The sequence below is a fragment of the Acanthaster planci genome, linkage group LG11 (assembly GCF_054643075.1).
Source record: "Acanthaster planci isolate LZ-2023a linkage group LG11, COTS_SCS, whole genome shotgun sequence".
NCBI lineage: Eukaryota > Metazoa > Echinodermata > Asteroidea > Valvatida > Acanthasteridae > Acanthaster > Acanthaster planci.
In genome coordinates this window covers 8,133,524-8,156,490 of record NC_141787.1, presented here as the reverse complement: position 1 = coordinate 8,156,490, position 22,967 = coordinate 8,133,524, and the positions used below count along the sequence as shown (strand labels likewise).

Here is a 22,967-nt window from a genome sequence, read left to right as displayed (position 1 = left end):
GGCCACGGGTAGGCTAAAGTTTAACACAGCTAGTAAACACTGGACCACGGATGGAATTTATCTCACCGCAAAAAGAATTGACAATGTTTTTGAGGGCAACAGTTGTGAGGTTGAAAAAGTTGAAGTCAGAGAACGGACTCATAATTGCATAGATTCGTGCATAAATGGCTTTGCAGAAATACAGTCCTCGTACGGCCATTGAACTAATTCATGCGAAAACTGCGTATTGAAAGTTGACGTGTCGTTCCTGTTTTTGCTTATTGGATTTTAGGAGTCGCTTTATCAGAAGAAATGTCGTGCTTTAACCTCAGGATGCCCATTTCAAGTGGCTATTTGTTTGGTCAATATTTTCCATGGAAAAAAAAAACTCACATAAGCTGAAAAAAATGACTTCATCTGGACGGTCGGCTATAAGTACACTGTACATGCTGCATGCATGCGAAGTACATTCCTAACCTGATCTTACAACTGTACTAGCTTCTTACTCATAATCCGTATTCAGGAAAACAAGCGAGGCTGGAGCTGCTAAACAAAGATTGTGGAGGTTATTTTACAAGCCTTTACGCAATAGTCGTTCGTATAGCCTCACTTTGACGAAGCAGCTTCTCTTTGAATCCTCCGAGAAACTGATAGTTAACTGTTCGATTTGGAGCAGAACGTTGGCGTTTTGAGCGGCCTTCCAAAACTTGTGCACAAAAACTACAAGTAATTATGTGCACAGTCAAGATGCGACTTGAACCATTAAACCGAACGAGTATGATCGCTTCAGCCGGTCCAGCATGTCGTTACTTTAAAAGCTTTACCGTTTCCCCTGGTGACTGAAACGTTGGGACAGCTGCACACCCCCAACGACGGCGGGGGGGGGGGGCAGACACTTCCGCGTTTATGCTCCGCAGGCGAATCCACGTGGAATTCAACATGAGTGCAACAGTTTAAACCAAAGGTGAGTCCTAGCGTCTTGTAACTACACCCATAGCCACTTTGTGAGGAAAACATGAATACACACGTATCGGGCGTCAAAGGCGTCCAAACAAAAAATGACGCCAGTCGAGAATTTACAGCAGCCAAAAACTATTGGTCACCCCGCAGCGCTTACGCGCACATTATTGTGGAGTTCATACCTGGGACGAAAACCGGTATAGGTGCCTATGGATTTTTAGCAACGCCAGAGCAATAGCTGTTGCTGGTCAGTTGGCGATGTTTTCCCAGCGCAACCAACGGGTTGCGGGCCTCAGAGGTATTTTCGTTACCAGGGAAGCTAGATATCAGCGGTATCTATTTTTTCATCTGTGTTTCATGGATCGATCTGTTTTGTAGGCCAAGGAATAATTGGCCGCAAAAAAATAAGGTTAAAGGCGCTACTTGTGCCGAGCCGTTTTCATGAAAAGCCTTATTGTTCGATACTGGAGCCAATTTAAAAGAACCTGAGGTGTTTCGCTGACAATAAAGTGCTGATAACGAAGGGTGGTGGAGAGACTAAACGCCACAACTACAAAGAGGTCTGTTGGCTTGGGTTGAAACTTGTATGAATAACAAAGTACGGGCGTTTTAGAAGTTTTCATTAAAAATTACCATAGCACGGCTCAGAAAAGCTGGGTCAGGAATCTAGCTGCGAGACAATAAAAACGCTGGCTTCATTGCACTAAAGGGGTGTGGTATACCAACTTGTGTCTGGTCTGTGAAATCAAACACTACAAGTCAAATATAACATGTAGGACTATTTCAAATGTCGCACGCTATCCTTATTTTAGACCACGCTGCACTGTTTCGTAAACTGTATAATCCCTTTCTATTTAACTATCCATGCTTTAATTGTGTTGTAGAATCAGCACTATGAAGCATTTCGAAAGCAGGTGTACATTTCCACCATGACAAAATGACAACAGTGTGTGATTCGTTGGTATCTCGAAAAAAAAATAAATTAGTAAGGTGTTTCGACTCGCTGCGGGAACAACTGCGTTCCCTAGAGCTAAAACTGACAAGATGCTTTTAGCGCGCACTACCTAACTTGATTTGCAGATAGTACATATTTGGGATGTAAAGTCGCAGTGAACATGGTCACGCTGTATTATCGGCACTAGCTAAATTTTTTGTCTTCTTAAGATTGCGCTGCGCTCATGGGATGTTTCGCAACGAAAACATTTGCTTTAGACCAGTAACAAGGGGCACACAGCTCCGAAACAAGATAATACAAACAAGCAGGCCATCCTCAAATTTCAGTCCTTAAAAAGTTTGGATTTGGAAAGGCAGGGAGTGAGTCTAACGCCACTATAAGTGTCTATATCGAGTTGCAAAAATTTGTATCTATGTTGTTTGAACTGCCTCTCGCGAGAACTCTGCATTGGAAAACGTTTGGGTAAAAAGTTAAGGAAAAAATTCCTTGCCCACAGACTCGTCAATTTCCATTCCACCTTTAATGACTATTTACATACTGCCCAACTGTCTATTCGCAAGATGCAGAAATAAAGTAACAACTTGTCGAGGACAATTTACTCAGATATAAGGCAAAGTTATTCAGACATCGTATCCCTGACGCTGGAGTTGAGTAGTTTGTGTATGTAAAATTAGGTTACTTGATGTCAGTATATCATATACAACAAGTTCGACATAGCTGAAACAAAGACAACCCCATCAGCGTCTCTCAACCATGACCAAATGCTGATACAACTCATGAAATTAGCTTTTACTGAAAAAAAAACCCCATTAAAACCACAACTTTAGGCATTTGGGCATTCTCGTTTATACAGGGACAATTTCCATGCTGGGTACAGAAGTAAGAGAACAATTGCGTAGATCAACAGTTAGCACGTTCAACGAGAGTATTGGAATTGGCTCGTTTCACGAACGGAGTGGACACTGCCCCACGCCACGGAAAAATAATTGGGTAAAATATTCTTTAATGAGAGGAGTCCAGAAACACCAAAAAGGTGGACAGAAACGACTGTTACCATTTTCCATGCGTGTATATAGGCTCCAACGGGGTCGGCATGATTTCCAAAGTTGTGAGATCACCAGACATCAGCCGTTGGTATAGATCAATTTATTAAGCCCACGTCATTCAGTCCCCCTCCCTGCTGCCATCGACGGTGATAGACTCCAAGCTTATACACACATACTCCCGTTTTGCGCGCGTCCACAAATTGAATAGGCCGCACATGCCAATTGATTACTATTACAGAGTCTTGTTGAAGCTTATTGCATAGACCAATCTGATACCGAAGAAAAAACGTCCACTGGGCGTCACCAGCATTTCTTCCCAAGGGCAAAACCACATTTGATCCAGAGGGAGAAATTCTAGGAGGCAAAGCAAAAATCAGCTGGCAAAAGTTTAAAAAAATAACGGCGCAAGGGGGGGTGGACAGTTTGAGTCCATATTTAGGGCAAATGAGTAAATCCCCTTTGATCTCTATTTTCTCATCTCTTTCGCTTTTTCTTTTTTTTTGCATTTAATTTTTCGATTCCTTTTTTGGGGGGGGCTAAGTTTCCTCATGCCCCACCCCCTGCGACGCCCATGCGTTTACTCTTGGGGGTAAAATAACCCGGACCTGTTAACTATGGCTTAGAGCCTCTGAAAGATTCCCGTCATGGGAATTAGGAACATCGCCAGATGGGACGAAGTTTGTCACTCCCACCATCAGTTAGCCTGGCAAGAATGGAGAAAGACGGGAAACGGGAGGGGAGGTCATGTAAGTGTCAGGTTGAGTAATAAGACTACCGTTACACTCATGAATTTCACCGACGGTCCGCCGGCGAATTTGGTAATGGCACACACCATTAATCGTCTGTATCGACGCCCGTGATAATGAAGTCTTCACCTTCATTGCTTTGTTGGTATCAACAGGAACCATTGCATGTTCGTGGAAAACAAGCCTTATTAGGCCTATAATGAAAGGGGACTGCTGTTGTCCACAGCAAAAGCCCGTCCTGTTGATTTTATGCAACTTGCTCTGCCTGAGTGTCTCTTTCGTCAAGAAATGACTTGTCAAAAAGAGAAGTAATTTTGTTTTACACCGTATGCTTGACCGGTGCTATCCGACAGCTTGCTCCAACAGGATTTGAACCAGCACCTCCTATCCTAAGTGCCAAGTGATGCCCCCAAATAGTTCCAAAGGACCTTCATTATAGCTTTTGCTAAGAGGTGGTTATTTCCCTTCGTCAAAGAATGAATGCCGGCTACAAGTGTTTCCCTTGTTATCAATAGAGCATGAAAGCAAAAGGTCAGGCAACGAGCTTTCCAAAACCTCGCCCGGTCCCCCTGTGGGCCGGATTTTACATGGGGCCGTCTTATCACGTTCGATAATTTTGGGAAGAACGATTCCTGACTGAAACCGCCCCATGGAACACTCATGTTGGAACTTTTCCTTCGTCTTCTTCAAGTAATATTTAGGAAACGTCACCTGGAGATGGGTGAAAACGTTGCAAAGATTTACGTACCTGCAGTCAATAGGTTTCAGATTCAGTTGAATTGACATGACGCACTTCTTATCAGCAAGGGTTAGACAAAATATTAGAATCTTTCGTAAAGTAGATTATTGCTCTAAGTTTATTTCCCAATAATGAAAAAATCTGTACAATATTTCGGTATGTTTTCATTTTGGCTTTTACCGACAGACTTCCATAAACTTTACTTCTGTAAAATGTTCACTGGCGCACGAGGCCTCCGACTGACACTGTTTCCTCATGTGTTTTAGATTTTTGGAAGTGACGGGTCAATTTTTGGCAGGATATTTCTCTTAAAGGTCAGGTAATTTTTCAGTTTCTATAAATCGATACACTAGCAGATATTTTACAAAGGACCTTTTTATGAGTTGAATTTTTTTAAGAATTAACCTAACGGAAAATTATTACAAATTCTAACATTTCTGCACTTTATTTTTTTGTATCCAACGGTTACGGAAGAGCGCCATCAGAGGTCAACTTTCAGACTCTGTACCTACTTTCAATGTTTGTTTTCATTCATAAATTGTTTTCAACCAGCACACATGGTTCCTAGCGCGAAGAACCCAAACTGGTCATTTCTACCTTCCCTAAAAAATCAATAAAACATGAACAAACATGAACAAGGCCTACAAAGCTATCTGTGATAAAATATTTTCATATTTATGGGAATTTTGGGGAGAGGATTGGTAAAACGCCCACAGAAATGAATAAATGAACCACAGTAATCAAAACATAGACAAAACCAGCGTTGCAGAAAAGAAAACATCTCGTGCTTTCCAATAGTCCCACACCAAATCAATGAAGTAACTCTTGTTTGGATAAGAAACGACCACTCTCTCTTATATACGCCTCTGCCTTCGTAACAACGCGTGGACGAACACGTGAAAGGTACAGAAATTAACAGCAGGTTGATTTTGCTACCTTTACAGCAAAGATATTCAAACTGTAACATTAATGTAGCGGGCGCTGCTTTTATTACAAAAATTAAAGGTAGCTGGTTCCATTGGTAAAATCCCAAAGATGGGACCACCGTATAATCCTGGAATGTATTACTTGAAAGAAAGTACATAACGGCCTCAATCAGTCTGTCAATTATATCCGCCCAGAATGCTGAAGTTTTCGAGAAAACAGAAATTTATCTTTTTTTCACGATGGTCGGCCGACCATCGATTCCTATTAACACACCTAATCCGTTAACAGGTGCCAGTTTTTATGTTGTGGGGGTCTGAATGAATGGTTATACTAAAAGCAGCTAAACCATACCAGCAGAAATGCATCAAACACACTGTACACTGAAATTAGAGGAAAATAAGTGTAAGGTTTACTGCAGAAAATAAATTGGATCCGTTTGAAGTTAAATTTTATTTAACAAAAGGATTTTCTTCACTCAAAACTTTGCGAACCAAAATCATCGCAAAGCATAATGGTATGGTTTAAACATGGTGGCCGTTCCCGGGATGCACAGACTGGTTCCCGTCCCTTCCGTGGTCTCCAGACGTCTTGCAGGCGTTCTTCAAACAGGGATCGGTTGAAGGTAATGATTCCGGCCGAATCCTGCTGGTTTTATGTTAATGAGAATTTAGCATAATTGCACAATGGAACACTTTCACGTGACAAAACTTAAGAATACTTTCTTCAATTGATTAACACTCTCTCTACAGAGCCATTGCTGTACGCAACACACTTTCAAACGTGTTAAACTGCTTTTTAGTGATAACCAATTCCATAATTAAACATTTCTGAAGCTTTCCCGAGAGCCATTTGTTCGGCTGTCACGTGAACAAAAGAGTGTATGTAAACATCATCTCTGTAATAAGAAAAAGCAATTGCGCACGTGTTGAACTAACCAGACCTGGTCCCCATACCAACTTATACCATGCAAGACATGGGACGGAGGGGTACCCCCCACCTGTCCAATCCCTATACATACTGTAGACTATTGTTACCTAACACATCCCCCTAGAAGTCTGTAAAGAAATCTTGAGATTCCGATCAAACAATGACCAATACAAAGGCGTCTCCGTCCGATATCTCGCTTCAAATGTACCAAATAGCTACCGGTCCCTATATAGTAGGGACGGGGACCAGTCCAGGAGCTGCATAGCGAGTGGATTTTCGTCAACAGAAGAACGATATCCAAGTGAACCCTCCGATGTTTGGAGATGCAATTCCCTCTTTGCCCATAATTGTTAGTCAACTAAGAATAGAGTGTTTAGATTTTCATTGACGTGTAAGCTGACGTAAAAGTGTCATTAAGCACGATCACGCACGCACGTGCATTACTCGTGCAAGTTGGCTGTATTTTATTGCAGAATGAAGTTCTTTCATGAATCCGCTATGCTACGCCGCCCGAGAAGGAGCATAAATTGATTTCACATAAGCGCCGTCTGCGCATATCTGAATCGAAACCGAGGCTCTCTGTGTTGGACTTCGTCGCGCGCGCCCGCGGAGTCCACACAGTACATGGAGTATCCGGTTCGTAAGTGTGACGCCACTTCAGTTTAAACTACGCCCACTGCACAAAATACACGACCATCGCAGGTACGTTAGTTCGCGGTCAACTGTCGTTATTTTTTCTTTTGATTTTACGTGTCGAGTCATCCTGATAGACTCTTCTACAAAAATTTGCATCCTGAATAGTCTGAATTTAACATACCTTTATGTATTTTGTGTCTTAACTCCTTACTTTCAATCGTATGATCGTATTAAGAATTGAAGCCGACACATACAACCTCTTTTTCAAACGCGGAAGTGCGCAGATGGACGCTAAAAGCGTCGTATTGGGATCCCTCTATTACTCCAAGGAAATTTCACCGATTACTCCTGGCTGTTGAAAACTGCTCTTTTTTAAGGCAGAGAGAAACTGTCGTGCCTATCTCCACTCTGACCCCTCGGGTCACTACGAACGCCCTGTACTTCATGGACTTTACGCAAGATAAAATTACAAGATCTTCGATTTAACCGTTGAAAATACCGCTCTGTTTTTCTCGATTTTTCACAAAGTAAACGTTCACTTGAACAGTGGAATAAATGCTGCAGTAAATCTTATACCACGAATCTACCAATCTTGGTAAATTACACCCAAAAAAACAAAAACAAAAACAAAAACAAAAAACAAAAAAAGGTCTCATCTCCCTTTAAACGCCCAAACCACTATCAAACAGACCTGTATCATAATGACGCCACACTTTATTTAGACTTGCGCCTACCTATGACAGTGTGTTGGGATGCGATCCATAGAGCAGCATAGAAAAGCGCTCATATAAACAAATCGGGAGGTCATTATGATTTATGTTGGGAAAAAACTGAAATGGAGAATGGGAAAATTTGGAAAACAATCTATATTCCATTGAAATCATTTGCTTACGATTTACTCTGAAGGCCATCTAGGTCCCAAACTTCAAAAACCTGTTCATGATTTTGTTCAGAGCTTCGATATTTATTGTCTGAGTTGAAACATTTCTGAATAAATATGGAAAAACAGCATGTAATGATTTTTTTAGGCATGAACTTAATTGCTAAAAATTCTTCAAAAATAGGTTCTTAAAAAATTATCCACAGTCTTACAATCGCGCTGAGTATCAAGAATTGCGCCCGAATTGTGAATGAAATTCTTCAGTCAATCATAGTATTGTGCTTTAAAGTTCAGAAAAACAGGAAACAACGTACCCTCAGATGGCTTGTAAACATAAGTAGAAAAAGAAAAGAATCTACATAGGCCTACATGTATACCATTTTGCTACGAATGTAATGTTGGTGTTGTCATCACAACTGACCTCCAAGGTTTATGCTCCAAGGTTACAAGGCATTCTGATTTCAGCTCCATTCGTATTTCAAGAACTGGGGGTAGACAATTGCTTTAGTAGGATTCGAACCAATGACCTTCTGCTTGCTACGGCAAAAGCCTTACCGCTAGAATCGATAAGGCAGCGAAAAATGCGGGTTACAACTGAGCTGTCAGCACGGCAAAACAAGAGCTAGACTGTTTTGTTGTCATGAGCAGAACCCAATTTTGTTCTCACGCTATACTGGTCTAGGGACATCTTGTCCATAATTGTCAGCGTGAAACACAGAACTATATGCTTTCTGCTGACAAGAGCAATTCTTGTCACTGTGGCCAGAACCCATGCATCGAAAATAGTAGCACTTCCTCTTGTCCCCAAACCACGCACGTATCAAGATACATCCAAGGGTGAGAAGGGGAACGTTGCCTCGAGATGAATGTTGTCACCTTTTTAGGAATTGAGAACGCCAACCTTTCACAGTGAGTGATCTGTTACAGATGGAAAGGGAACAAATTCCCATTTGCTCCCGGCCCCAAAACCTGGATATGCCGAAGGCGTGCATCACCATCCAGTGAAGGCTACCTCAAGAAATGCCAGTCATCGGTCTCCAAGATACCGTACGCACAATCAGTGTGCGCCCAGGATTTTGTCTTTGGAGGAAGGGGGAGGGGAACTCGGATCCCCTCCCCCCAAAAATTGCTCATGAAGCTCAAGCCTCAACTCCCTCCACCCCCGTCTGTGCCACAGAAGACTGCGATGGGCCATGGGGGCTATATCAGAGCTGGTAGTTTAAGATGTAGGTGTGTATCTTTGTTTTTCAGAAGGGTTAAAGAAAAGGGAGGGGGAGTCAAGCCCCCAAGCTGGGGGGGGGGGCGCAACTGTGCAGCCTAGGCCTAATATAGTTTTTTCTGAATAATAGCTAGGCCTATGCCGATGCTGAAGGATTGGATCGGTCGACAAGTAGTCAGGTTAGATAGTGTACCGGATTTCGTAAGTAGAAGTTGATATTCTGTGGCGTACGATTTGTCGCGCAAGCCTCGAAAGAGCTGTACAGAGTACTACGAAATTCACCATCTGTAACATGTAGAAAATGTGCAGCCCTTTCCAGTTGAGGGTGCACTTACTTATCCTGACACCCAACGGGGCGACTCTTTGGTTTCACATTATTTAAACCAGCCATACTAAGCACACTTAAGACACATTTTGGTAGCCTCCGGTAAGTGTTCCGAATGCACTTACCAGTTTTACAGTGCAGAACAGCGTGACACAGCCGGCCCAGTCAACTGCAGCTCGCATTGGTCTGCTGTCGCAATTTCATCTAAAGTCGTTCAGTCATTACCGTCCGCTCTGATGACACGTCATTCTACAATAACAGAGGCCAGGCGTGTCTCTGAAACGCAGACCAATATGCTGCATCAGTAGACAGAGCGACGAAACTGCATACCAGTGTCATCCACGGTTTACCCTGTGACAAAAGCAAATGCAGGCACGGAAGTACATGTACGGTTTGTATAAGAGTAGGCAGCGTGCTGACGTTCACCGCGGTGACTTGTCGCCAATCGCATTCACTCGCCAGTACAGCCTGGTTTCCATGGTCGTTTGTAGCGCAGACGGCAAGACGCGAAGACGCAGACACTCGCGGGAGAGACGCTGCGCGACGTCATCCCACTCAAAAATTATTAAACAAAAGGGCGTCCAAAATTCAACATTCAAGGTTCAATGTTGCCGACTGTCTGCGTCAAGTCGCTGAGTAGGCCTGTACAAACACGCACGCATACAAGGATGCGGTCTGAAGTGCAGAGCATAGCCTACAGTTTTCATTGAGGTTGTTCACGTTCAGCTCGGACAACCGCGCGGTTGCTCAACAAACCGCTGCATTTAAAAAAGACCGAGTTGTCCATAGATACCGCTCTGCGACTGCACGTTCTAGTCAATCAGCTTTCTCGTTGGGTATGACATCATGGTCTGGCTATTTCATTGTTAGATGGAATTTCAGGCTATCACGGTGAAAGACAGCAATAAGTGGGAAGGTTTGCGGTAGCACCATGCGAAGGAAATGTCTCTTATGAATATGAGTATGTGTGGCTCTGAAAAGAACCGGGAATCTGCTGTGTAAAAACGTAATATGTATCGCGCGGCATTACTGTATATCGCTTTCTGTTTTTGCTTTCCGTTACCGCACGCGTATGTAAATGGAACCTTCACGGTATCCATTCTACATTTACATGTATATTGTCTTACTGTAGTTTTTATAATTTTCGTTATAATTGTTTAATCTTAATTTAATACTAGTACAGCACTATTGAATACCCTTCATATAAATAGCGGTCAAGAAATGAATCAATCGTCAGTGTTTTCACAAGGTTACAAAAACCTGAAAAAATGGATAATAATTTTTATCTCCATTTTACTTCCATTAATCCAAAGAACAAATCAGCACAGTTCAAAAGCAAAATGCCGTTTACTTTCCTGGTAACTAACAAAAAGCTTGGTCCCTGTATTTCTGTTTTGACAGGGACAAAAAAGCCACATCTTTAGCAGGGCAAAAATAGAGAATTTCTGCACCAACAGTGTGTTGTGGGTGTACGCATGCGTGCTAACGATGTTGTGCATGAACACCTGCGCACATGTTGACATGTAACAACTGGATTTTCTGGTTTAACGAGGTGAAAAAACTTTTTAGTTTTTATTAATAAATTATTCTACAATATATCTGCAACTAAGTATGGATCAGCATTTCCCAAGTCTTACATTTCATGACTTTGTAAACAATTCCTCCGTAACATTAAGCTGACCGAAAGTGTGTATTGAAAAAGCTGGTCTTTTCAAACGCGCTTATCTCGGATTGTCCGTTTGGCAAGATTTTGAGGTTTCCGTCGCTCCGTGAAAACACCGACGAAGTGTTAAATGTTACCCAGTTTACCTAGCTTTTCCCTGTTCATCACGCTTGTTACGCTCGCGTGTATCAATATGGCTTGTAGAGTTGACATTTAATCCAGAAATAGCGATGTTTCTTTTTCTAGACGTGTAAAGTTAACATTTAATCGTGAAATAAAGATATCTCTATTTCTAACCCCAGCATACTCAGCGCTGTCGGCACGGTAGGTTTACCGACTTAACCTCCAACGACAAGAAGGACCTTGTGGTATGCCGTTAGCGTTTCATCTAGCCCGACGTGGTCTATCCAACAATTCAGTTGGAGCGGCAAGTAAACAACATAAAAATGGCCTTTGTTTTATGGGCCCTCATCGCTCATCCGAACAGCAGAAGATAATTATTTTTCAGCGGACCATGAAAAGAATTTTCAACATAATGCCATGTCTGGTTTATGAACATTTTGAGCCAAGTGGCATGACGCCTATTAGCTCCGCCGTGTGTTTCACATTGATAATTTAACGACATGAACACAAAAAAATCGTTTGTGGAGTTTACAGCCCAAGCAAGTGCCCACGTGTCAGGGTTTGGGAACGGTCGAAACAAATTGCATACAAACCATAAATCTCCTTTGGACTTCTGCCAGCCCCTGGGATGATGATGATGATGCCATCCAGAAACAAAATCTGCCGGTCCTAAAGTGGACAGACGCAAGATGACAGATCGAGGGTATTTTCTTTTTACGGCAGCCAAGTAGTGACGACCCGAACCGTGTATTTTTTTGGGGGGGGGGTAACCCAAGACTGTAGTTCTTCGTGGTCGGAATCACACACGGCTACACTAGGCCCCATTTGTGAAAAGCACCGACACGAAATGTACACAAAGTGCAAGTATTATGAATATGATTCTGAGATAATTGCTGGTACCTACCAGATGCCCTGGGTGTAGGCTCCTAGTGCTGAAGTGAGGACTTTCTAAACATGGCAGATGGCATATTCTCCTAGATTCAGCACATCCAAGGCCATAGTCGTAATATACTACTGTCAAAAACACCTATACTTGCCCTTTTTAACAGATATTACCAAATAATTGTTTTCACATTTGCGCAGCAGAACGTTAACAAATTTTGTTTATCATGCTTGATCATTCAATTCTTGCAGGCAAATATTTTTGATGTGATGCAGATGCAGAACAAAAAACCTTGGCCTGTCATTTTCCTTGCAGTACGTTGCAATTTGAAAAGGGCATTTATGTGCCACCATATCAAGTGGATGAGAGAAGGCCCCTCTGTTTATCAACTGAAAGCCATTCTGGCGACATTTAGTTCAAACAACAAAGTGTTCGTGACACAACAATGCATAGATTTCAATACGAGTCTTTTTCTTACAAGGATATGTTTCTTTTTATTCTCGTTTTGACAATTGAGTTATCTACAAACTTTTCCTGTTTTACTTAGATTTATCTATAACAAAAAAACACCTTCAAAACACAATAATGTACAGTACTTATCACTTATATAAGTTATAACTGAATAATATGACTGGTGTCCATCCAACATGCACGGTATCTCTAAAGCATAGGTCAACAGGAACCAGTGCAGATATTTACAAGTCAAACTGTTGGCATTTTGAGAGCAACCTACACCCGCTCGATGTATCCCTACGGGTCTCGTTAGAACTAAACACTCTCAAACTGCTTGGATGCTCAATTGAGCAATCAATTGCCACCATTTCTAAGAAGATTAAATACCGTTCGCCTTGGGGGCCTGTCTGGAGCAACGGGATACGAAATTTGCAACGGAGGATTTTAAACGACTTCCAATCTGGACTATAAAATCTTGAGCTACTTTCATGTTGGGCCGGCAATTCAAAGTCAAATGCGGTAGAGTTCGTTGCCCAGGGTCAAGTTTCTTGGAGCTGCTCGACAGAAACAGAGGCCGCCCATCAAATGAGCACGCTAAGCAAGAAATCACCCGACAACGGAGACGTACAGCAGAACTCCTCTGGAATTATACGACTGGTAACCGATTGGCGCCACGCAAGTCGTGCGGCGTGCCCCGGTACATCAGAGCAATTGACAAGTTACGACAACTACATGGAATGGGCCCTGGTTTTACTGCAAGAATAGGAGCGAAAAGATACCATACGACAACAAAAGTTGAGGAATTAAAATTACAGAAATGACGATTAAAAATACCAATTGACAACTGTTCTTCCATCAGTGCCCTGAAGTGCCCACAAAAGAAAAACTTCAGGAGGGTCACTGACAAGTTAAATTGTGCAGCTGCAGGTTTGTACTCCGCAAAGCTCAGGAATGGAAGAGACTGACAGGAAAAAGGTCAATTTTTGCTTTAGCTGATATTCACTGTCTAAAGTAAGGAGGCTTTTAGAACCAACGTCTGTAATTGTTGTACAAAAAAAAACCCCAAAAAACAAACTGGAAACCAAGAAAGCCGGAAAAAGAGTGAGGACCGACTCCTTGAGATTATAACCTATGGAGGAAAAACATCAGGAAATCGCATGCATTGCGTAATTCCACTGGTGACCATTTTGAAGTTACGCTCTCAAAAGAGGCCAGGTTTGAAGAAGGATTGCAGGTTGGTTTCCTTTCTCTGACCGAAAAAATCGCAAACCATTTTGGGGTCAAAGTTGTCCGCCTCCGGCGACAGATAGATGAGACTTGGCTGACACCTTTCAATATGCCAGGCCAGGATTCTCTTTGGCCCAGTTTGACCGGCCTGTCATGTCCAGCTTAATCCATTCCGAGGAGGATTACCAAGCGCTGGATGTCCTCCTAATATCTCACCACCCCTCGTCGTGACTTTCACCGTGCGACTCACATCCTTGTGACAGCAAGGCTTACAATGCCAGACAAAAAGGGAAGATAGAGGTTCCTCTTCAGTAATTCCTCAGCACTGCTTGGAGAGAATATAGCTTATTTAAAGTTCAATTTATAACAGCGAGCCAAGTGGCTCCTTTTTGAATTTGCATCGCTTCACCCCCCCCCTTTTGCACGAAGACCGGATTCTTTTAAATAAAATGTAAATAATTCCAGAAATTGCAGCTGCAGGTCAGTCAGTAAAATTGGCTGTAAATAATCCAGCCACTCCTGGGCGGTGCAATGATCGTTCCTGCAACCAAACATCTTGAATTTGGTCAAGTCTTCAGCTTATCAGCTCAGGGAAATAGGACCTGGAGCCATTGTGCATAAATAGCCCTTGTTTTGTTGTAAATCGTTGTTTGGCCAACCCCTCCATAACAAAGCGAGCATAATCAACGCTCCACAGTTCACGTACACACCCTTCACAAGGAAAGCTGCATGTATAAAGCGAGCACTTTGGGAAACCACTTCGAAGAAGGCCAATAATACTTCAGTCATACACACAGACAACTTTGTCAATGAATTTGCTCTTCCTCGACATTATAAACCCGTCTTCGCAGTTTCTAAATTTACTGCTCTTTTCAAGAATGCTTCATAATTGTATTATAATTTTCACTGTCTTCCATGGCAGCAAGTGCATTCAGTCAATGCCTTTTTCTCCCGAAAGCCCTTCAGATCCATTTTTCTTTCGCATACCAAAGCATATCCGTGAACAAAACCCAGTTGTACCCTGAATATGGCTTATGTGACAGGTAAAATATAAACGTGATTACTACATGTAGCTGCCACAAAACATGGATAAACTATCCGGCTACACTCTGCACTAGAAAAGGATGTTCAATATTACAGACATTGTTGTGGTGTTTTATTGCACCACGTGATTTATGTACATGTGCGCATCCCTCAAAGAACTGATGTGTGATAAAGGTCACCTGTTGTTACTGCCTAAAAATTCAAAGTGCAGTCAACAAAAGCCGGCGATGGACCACGGTAAATCGGACACAAGGCATCTAGACGGGGGAATTTCTCGAATTCTAGCCATGTATTGGAGAAAGCTGGGTCACCTGAACATGCATTTGTCGATGACAGCCACCACGGGTACATTTTCTGCAGAAGGATGTCGGTATGGACCTGTGCATGGACCTGCAAAATTCCACCAAGCTCCACACCGCTATCCGTCCCACACCCCTTCGCCAAACCATTTCATTCGGAGGAGGGTCCATCATCATTTGTCCCCCAAGTTTTATACAGTTTCCAAATAATCACAGTCATAGTCAAAAAGGGGTGTATTTGGGGGTCATATTTTAGGACCTGATGTGTATGGATGCATGGTTTTAAACTTCATTTTACGTACGTGTGCACCATTATTAACAAATGCATCCTGGTGTGCATGTAGTTAAGCACTTCTTGCCGCATATCAGGCATGCGATGGGGAATCAAACAAAGGAGAAAAATTCCAAACATTACAGCTTTGAAGAGTGTTTTTCCATGCATGAGAATTAAAAACACCCCCCCCCCAATGCAAACAAAAACAAAACGCAGAACAAAAAATATGAGACAAAACACCAAAAACTCCACCTCCTCAGAGGGCACGTTGCTTGCCTGTTATACAGACTGTAAAATGTACATGTAGGCAGTGCCCAAGGTCAATAGTTGGAAAACAAAAAGTAAAATAATAATTAAAAAAAAATCTGTTATTCTAATGTCTTCTTCCCGCACCAGTCACAAAGGTATTGACACACAAGCTATGTGAAACAAAGAAAAAACCCAATGCTGGTGACGCAACGAATTCATCAAGGGGCAACATTGCTCTCTGTACTTTGCAGAGTTGACACATACAGTGAACCACTTCTACGTGCCGACAAGCTGATGAAAAAAACCCAAAAGGAAACAAGGCTAGGCATCAAGTCTACATGTACCATATAATATTTGTCAAAACCACTGCTTCGGAAAAAGGGCAAACGGTTGTCAAGATTTAGTGATTCAGCACAGTATTCTTCTTTAAAAGAATCGTTCAGAAACTGTTCGTAACGTTAATCCAGGGTTGTTTTTTAACTTATATGTCTGAAGTGCTCCAAAATACTCCTTGCATAAGTGGCTGATTTCAAAGAATTGTGGCCATGTGGTCAAAGAGTGTGGCTGTATTTTGCGTCAAGGCCCTGGGCCAGCCCTTGGCGATATTCATGCCCCACAAAGCATAAATTGAGGCCTAGATGATACAAGAAACCATCCACTTTGCTCCTGGGTACAATTCACATTGCCTCCACAAATTGACAGGAATTGCTGGAGGAATTTGGACGACTGAGGCTGTATCCAATGTTTACATCGAGGGAGAAAACGGAATCTGCTGGATGAAGGTTGCATCCTAGCATGGCGGTTAGCTACCAGGCCTGGAGTATGTGAAAGGTCATGTCCAAACATTTATGTACATGCTTAGAGTTTTCACAATTTGTTTTTTACGGAAAGTACACTGGAAAAACTGTTGAAGGATATGAGGTGTTGTGGAGGCGGAATACAGCTAACCTGATTTTCCTAATGTCCTATGAACCATTAAAAAAAACATTAAATATACAACAAAAAACCTTTTCCCGGTCCAAATGTTACACAGAACGTGAGAATAAAATGATTGTACATGTTGTAAATAATGGTATAAAGACAGGTTCACGCTCGACTTTCCACACAAGAACAATCCGAACAAAAATTTCAATGTGCATTCAATTTGCTATAAATTTACCCATAATTATTTGTGCCGTTCAATTAATCATGCACACATTACTCAGGCTTTTCATACTGAGTTGATTTTGGGGAACTACACACCCCACAAAAGTCACTCGGGTAGACGGGTTCCACTGGTAGACTTTTACTTTTAAGGGTCCCACAATCGGGTTCCACTGGTAGGCTATAAGGGTCCCACAGAAGTCACTCAGGTACATGTAGTCCGGTTCCACTGGTCGACTTTAAGGGTTAGGCGACTTCCAGATCATTTGGTTGAATGTGACTGGGGGGAGTGTGGATCAAGAGAAGGCAAAAAGGGGGGGACTACAAACCCATGTTCCTTGAGTCCTTGATACTTGGCTCAATTAACGTTCGTACTAAAGTACATTTTTAAATTTAATCTCCCTTACAACAATGCTACAAACTGTGCTTAATTACATGTACTCATGTCAGCCTACCATACCACCACATCAGTTCTAAGATACCGGTAACAAAGCCTGCGGTCTCCTCACGTGGAGGCCCCCATTTGTAACCGCGGAGTTGAATGCGACCGCGTGGGCTCCATCCGCGCCATGACGGTGGCAAACCACGTCGCTACGTCCACCTTGGCCAACTCGTAGCGTTTGAAGAAGCTGTGCTCCTGGAGAAATAAAAAGGATAAAAAAAAAAACCACACATGATTGATGACTTTACAAGTGTACATACTTGTAAGGTACTCCGCATCCGTTTCTAGCCCCCGCAGGTAGAAATCAATAGACACTGGCAAGTCGTTTATTTTTCCCTTTCTACTTAGTCCTGATTTGCCTAGATAAAAAGATTGCCTAAACTATGGTAATCTATGTGCGACATCTGAAATGTGAGGGGGGTCAGATACTGCTTGGGACAATGTGACACGATCTCCTTCCAAGAGAAACAGAAACAAGTAAATTATTGCGTCTTCTGAACTTCCAATGGCAGGATGGTGTACAGTATGATTAAATCTATTACATGTATGTACATGTACACTGTCTATTTGTATTACTTTGTATCTCTAAAATTCAAACATTACATCACCAAAAATACTCTCTTGAAAAGCATCTTTGAAGAGATGCACTTCTTTTTTTCCCTTTCATTTACTCTTCACGGTCCCCCTCAGCACCCTGCAGTCAGCAAATCATTGGACATTGTATGACAGTACCAATGACAGAGTCTGGCAACCTTGGTTTCAAACTAATGTGGGCTGACCGGTACATACAAGTAACACATCGGAATGCTTTTTCACAAAATGCATTTAAAATACTAGTATTGAAACGCCAAAGACCTCAGACCACAATGTCCACGGTGATTTCAGTTCTCAAACCTACTGTGCAAATCACACCATTCTTTAAAAATCCATTCTTCAATTTGTTAACCTGCACAGCTCAATGGGACCCTGTACACCACTAGCTGCTGGTATCATCACACCGTGTCGTGAAATTTCAGGAGATTCAATCTTCCCATGGAGAAAGTAATGTGCCCGATCCAATTGGATTCATATTCCATTCAGAGGGTCTGCCTACAAAACGCGGCAATTGTCTGGGGGGGGGGGAATGGAAGAGACACAGACACCCTGGAGTGTCTGAGCGGTGTCTTTCAATATTAAAAGGACCACCTGAAAACCCAGGAGTGCTCTGTGGTTGGAGCGCACTGTATCGGTTTACTGTCCGACTTGAAATGGGGGTTAAACATGCACATGGGCACATCAGGTGACCAGGTGAATGTCCAGTGAAGCTAAAGAGTGATTTGTCTTTCACCTGCCAATCCATGCAGTGCAATCAGACAAATTGAACAATATCCCCAGGCAATCTCTGCACCCAGGGGGGAATCGTGGCATGTTTATATCACTAAAGTTCCCCATCTGCATGGAGAATGATCCCATGTAGACAGCACTCTCCTCCCCTCCCCCAACAAAATCAGAGTTTTTTTTTTTTAGAACTTCTATAATACTGTGGTAACTTTCCAAAATTCCAGGTATTATTTTCTTTCTACTGTTTTGCCATGGCCACCCCAATCTAACTGAAAAGAGTGATGAATCCTACAAGTTGTACATGACTCTGAAGTTGATTGATGACACATGACTGAATTAATAACATTCCCTAACTGAGACTGTCAGTTTACATTTGTATCATTTGCATTTGCATAAAATATGAACTAGTCTAAAGAAATCAATGCAGCGCACATGTATGAAGTGACAACAAATCCGTCCATCATTTCTTGTCCCTAGCGCCTGCAGCAAATGGCATTTCAATAGCAAAGGATAGCCAGAAAACAAAAAAAAGAAGTACACTTCAGACTTCAAATTAGTGGGAGGTGGCTAAAAACCACATGCTGATTTCCAACATGCATCACACGCCTTAATGTCAAGAGCAATCATGGCAGGTAGTGTCTTTTCTTTACAGGGCCAAGGAAAAGTCCTAAATCTGTAACTTTGAACTGGCCGGAAACATAATGACATCACGCATTGTTAACCTGTGCGCTTGCCTCAGGGGGTCCTGTGAATTGCGTCCCCACCTCAATGTCGTAGCAAAGCACACAGGTCTGTTACTGCCTTCCAACACTGTACAGCAGCTGGCTGCCCTTCCCAGTTGCACGCAACGTTTAAGACCAAAATCGAGACCATAAAACTCACTTCCTGAGGGTCTGTTTCTTTCACACTTATTCTGGATCGAGATCGGCGATCTGTCGTTGGTCCACTGACATCCTAGACTTGAATCAAGTCGGACTTACATGTGCATGTACGGTGCTCTTCCCCAGTCAGCCATCTTTCAGCCTGTATGCACTACACAGTCATCATCCTCGGATCGGCCCGGCAGCTCGCACAACCCCTATAAGGTGCCCTCATTTGATAGCCTTTATTATACAATGTTTGTCAGTAAGTCCGACTTGACGGATAGCCTATTGTACCCCCGTCGGTAAAATGGACATGTAGTTATTCATAACTGCATATGAACAACATTATCTTGTATAATGTATACAAAATGTTCACCAGTCAAAGTAGTCAGACTTGTAGACTTGTATCGACTTGTATATGGAATTTCCACTAATCAAAGTAGTCAGACTTGTAGACTTGTATGCTGCATTTCCACCAGTCAAAGTAGTCAGACTTGTAGACTTGTAGACGGAATTTCCACCAATCAAAGTAGTCAGACTTGTAGACTAGCTCATTATAATGCAGGTATGAACGACATGAAAACAAGTCGGGCAACGTGATTGGCTGCTCCCACTTTTGGTTTTGATGAGCCCATTCGCTGTGTACAAACGGTTAGCAGATTTGTCAAGTTGGGATTTCTGAACTGAACTAGTAGTAATAAGTGGACACAAGAGGGCGCGAAGCAAGTAATGACGCGCGGTCTCAATATGTACCCAAAGCAGAAACGGCGACGTCAAAGAGATCCCGACTCGAGACAAGTCTACTGACATCCGAACCCGCCTCAGTATCATGGGGAGAGAATCAGGGTTGGGGTAACTGATCAAGATCCCCATGAGGCAAACAGGCCCTGGTTTATTACCCTTCTAGAGGCAACCCTCTGCCTTAGGTGGCAAATACCAACATTCTAGAGTTATGACCAATTCTGAGCCCCACAACTGATGCTGATACAGTACATATATACCTATGGGGGATATGTGTTTTTGTGGGCATACATTGGCATGCACAAACACATGTACATGTACATGTCATTTTGAAAATACTGTACTGGTGTTAATCCGAAAAAAATACATGTATATGTAGGTACTACATGTACATGTAGGTGCATGGTGTTACTAAACACTGCCCTGAGTTGTCCTGTTTAAAAGCGGCAAGGCAACGGGTAAAAAGCTAAACTTGTGTACATGTACATGCTACTGACATGAATGGTGTGGGCAACGAGCCTTTGAAGTTTGAAGAAAATGAGGGCCATCGGAATGCCGCGGTCCAGTGACTTAAACTTGTCTGCTGAGTGGTATCTTGTTACAGCAGCAATCAGAATGAGAGGATTTCGCCATCTTTTTGTGTGAAAAAAAAAACAGAGAGGCAGGAAAAAAGAAAAGAGAGGTAGAAAAAAAAATACGTGGGCTGGGGCGTCTTGAAAATTGAGACTGATTGCCTTCCGAGGGGGGGGTTGTCATCAAGCTTGGCATGACTTCATTTTAGAGCAAGCACAAATCACATCTTAAAGTGGCAGTAGTGTGGGATAAGAGGACTTGAGGTCAGGAGCCATCACTCCTTCAAGAACCTAATCTGAAGTCTCGCCTCTGGAAAATCCCTACGCATTTGTACACTCTTGTACCGGGATAACTTTTGGTGCAATTGCGCATTGGGAGATGGAAGTTTTGTGCACAAGGTTTGCCCTCCACCGAATGTCATACACAGTGTATCACTGCATGTGTTTATGGTTACCTTGTGGGGTACCATAGAAATAGGAAGTGCCCAACAAGGAACATTTGCTGTACTTGGGGTACTACAATGGTACCCCACACAAGAACTTCACGAAATAATTTTTTTTGGAATTTACTCAAAAAGGAGGAATTACCAAAGATGACTTATGAAGTATGTTACACAAGGGACATTTGGTCAACGTGTCAACCCAGGAAAGAGAGTCTGGTTCAAATGGAAGCGATTTGGAAACTGCACTTCACACACTACTATTTTTAGTACACAAGAACAAAGGAAATACCCCACAAGATAAAAAGTTTGGGGCATGTGTACCAGTGAGGACAGACATGCAAAAGGAAAGAAAAGATTTTCTTGGTCCCCAATGTTCAGTCCTCTGGTACACGCACACCATACACTGTACTGGGATTTGAGAAAAACTTTGAAGAGGAGAGATCTTCAAACCACTTGTTAACTTCCTGATTTTAGAACACATACATGTAGTAAAGCGGACATCTGATCAATTTCATTACTGGGCCTGGATCAAACTTGGACAAGCTCATCGTACAAACCTCTGCACAGAGTAACAGGGGGGAAAGGTGGTAGTCAAAACTGGTTTCAACATCATTTCTTAGACTTTAATTCAAGTATTCAGTCGGATTAAACTGTACTTGAATCTGTGTTTGCTTATCCTCTCTATTTTGCGCTGAACCCCCCCTCAAAAAAAAAACAACCTTTCCAAACTGCTATCATTAAATTTATAAATCTCTCATAGCTCTCTCAGAAAACTCCAATTTCAGAACTGAAACCTGCAGTTTTAAATGCTCACCTATCAAGGTTTATTAGGATCATCAATAACTCTTCAGAAATGTTCAAGTGCCAAAAAAAAAGGACAAATCACATCAACTTAATTTCACAAGGGTCTCTCTCATACTCTTGCACGCACTTGATCTGATTTTTTTAGAGGATCGCATGCAGCATTCAATAAGACACGACACAGTCGGAGTGGAAAGCCATAACTATTGACTAACAGAAGCTGCAAGCCTGAAAAAAAGTGTCATAAATTAATTCCCAGCTTCATCAAATCTTGCAGTGAATGCATTTCCTGTGGGTGGCAACAGCAGCAAGGACCAGTAACTCCTAATTACAGTCTCTCCTTTGGGTTTATTTATAGGCCAAAACCGACAAGGAGAACTCATAAATTTTTATTTTTCCTTCACAGGTTTGGCACTTCAATCGGCCGTACAGGAACAAAGTGCAAAAATTCTCCAGATTTAATTAGGAGCCGAATGAACAAACTCACAACCGCATTGAAATTGTACAAGCAACACGGTAAAGCCAAGTTAACATTGTGGCCTGTACATGTACAAATGCGTATCTTCAACATGAGGAAGTACATGTACATGTACACCCAAAGTTTTCTGAAAAACACACAAATGTAATTTCACTTTCAAATGTAATTTCAGGCACATCTGTGAGTTTTGAAGACTTCTGGCCATGCAGAGAGTGGATAAAATTGATGGATTTAAGACTGAAGGAACAGTCATGTTTACAGCACATACAGCACAAACCTCTTGATATTTAGCATTTGTTCATGTATAGCAGAAACAATATATCTGCTCAACAGACGATATGTCAAAGACACTATATCTGCTCAACAGACGATACACCAGAGACAATATCTGTTCAACAGATGATACATCAGAGACGACATATCTGTTAAACAGACGATACATCAGAGACGACATATCTGTTAAACAGACGATACACCAGAGACAATATATCTGCTCAACAGACAATACATCAGAGACAATATATCTGCTCAACAGACAAAATATCAGAGACGATATATCTGCTCAACAGACAATATATCAGAGACAATATATCTGCTCAACAGACCATAC

General features: G+C 42.2%; 2 protein-coding genes across 3 annotated transcripts in view; both read right to left on the bottom strand.

Annotated features, from left to right (window-relative positions):
- The window catches only part of LOC110986885 (prokineticin receptor 2-like), a 95,904-nt gene extending 85,831 nt beyond the window's left edge, over positions 1-10,073 (bottom strand). The window contains exon 1 of the mRNA XM_022249160.2: positions 9,465-10,073. The gene's annotated coding sequence lies outside the window, so the exon portion shown is untranslated. The remainder of the gene's footprint in view (positions 1-9,464) is intronic.
- Positions 10,074-12,476: 2,403 nt separating this feature from the next.
- The window catches only part of LOC110986882 (dual specificity mitogen-activated protein kinase kinase 7-like), a 125,285-nt gene continuing 114,794 nt past the window's right edge, over positions 12,477-22,967 (bottom strand). For both annotated transcript variants that reach the window (XM_087143142.1, XM_022249154.2), the window contains exon 12: positions 12,477-17,334. In XM_087143142.1, coding sequence (XP_086999268.1) covers positions 17,203-17,334 — 132 coding nt within the window. In that variant the 3' untranslated portion in view covers positions 12,477-17,202. The remainder of the gene's footprint in view (positions 17,335-22,967) is intronic.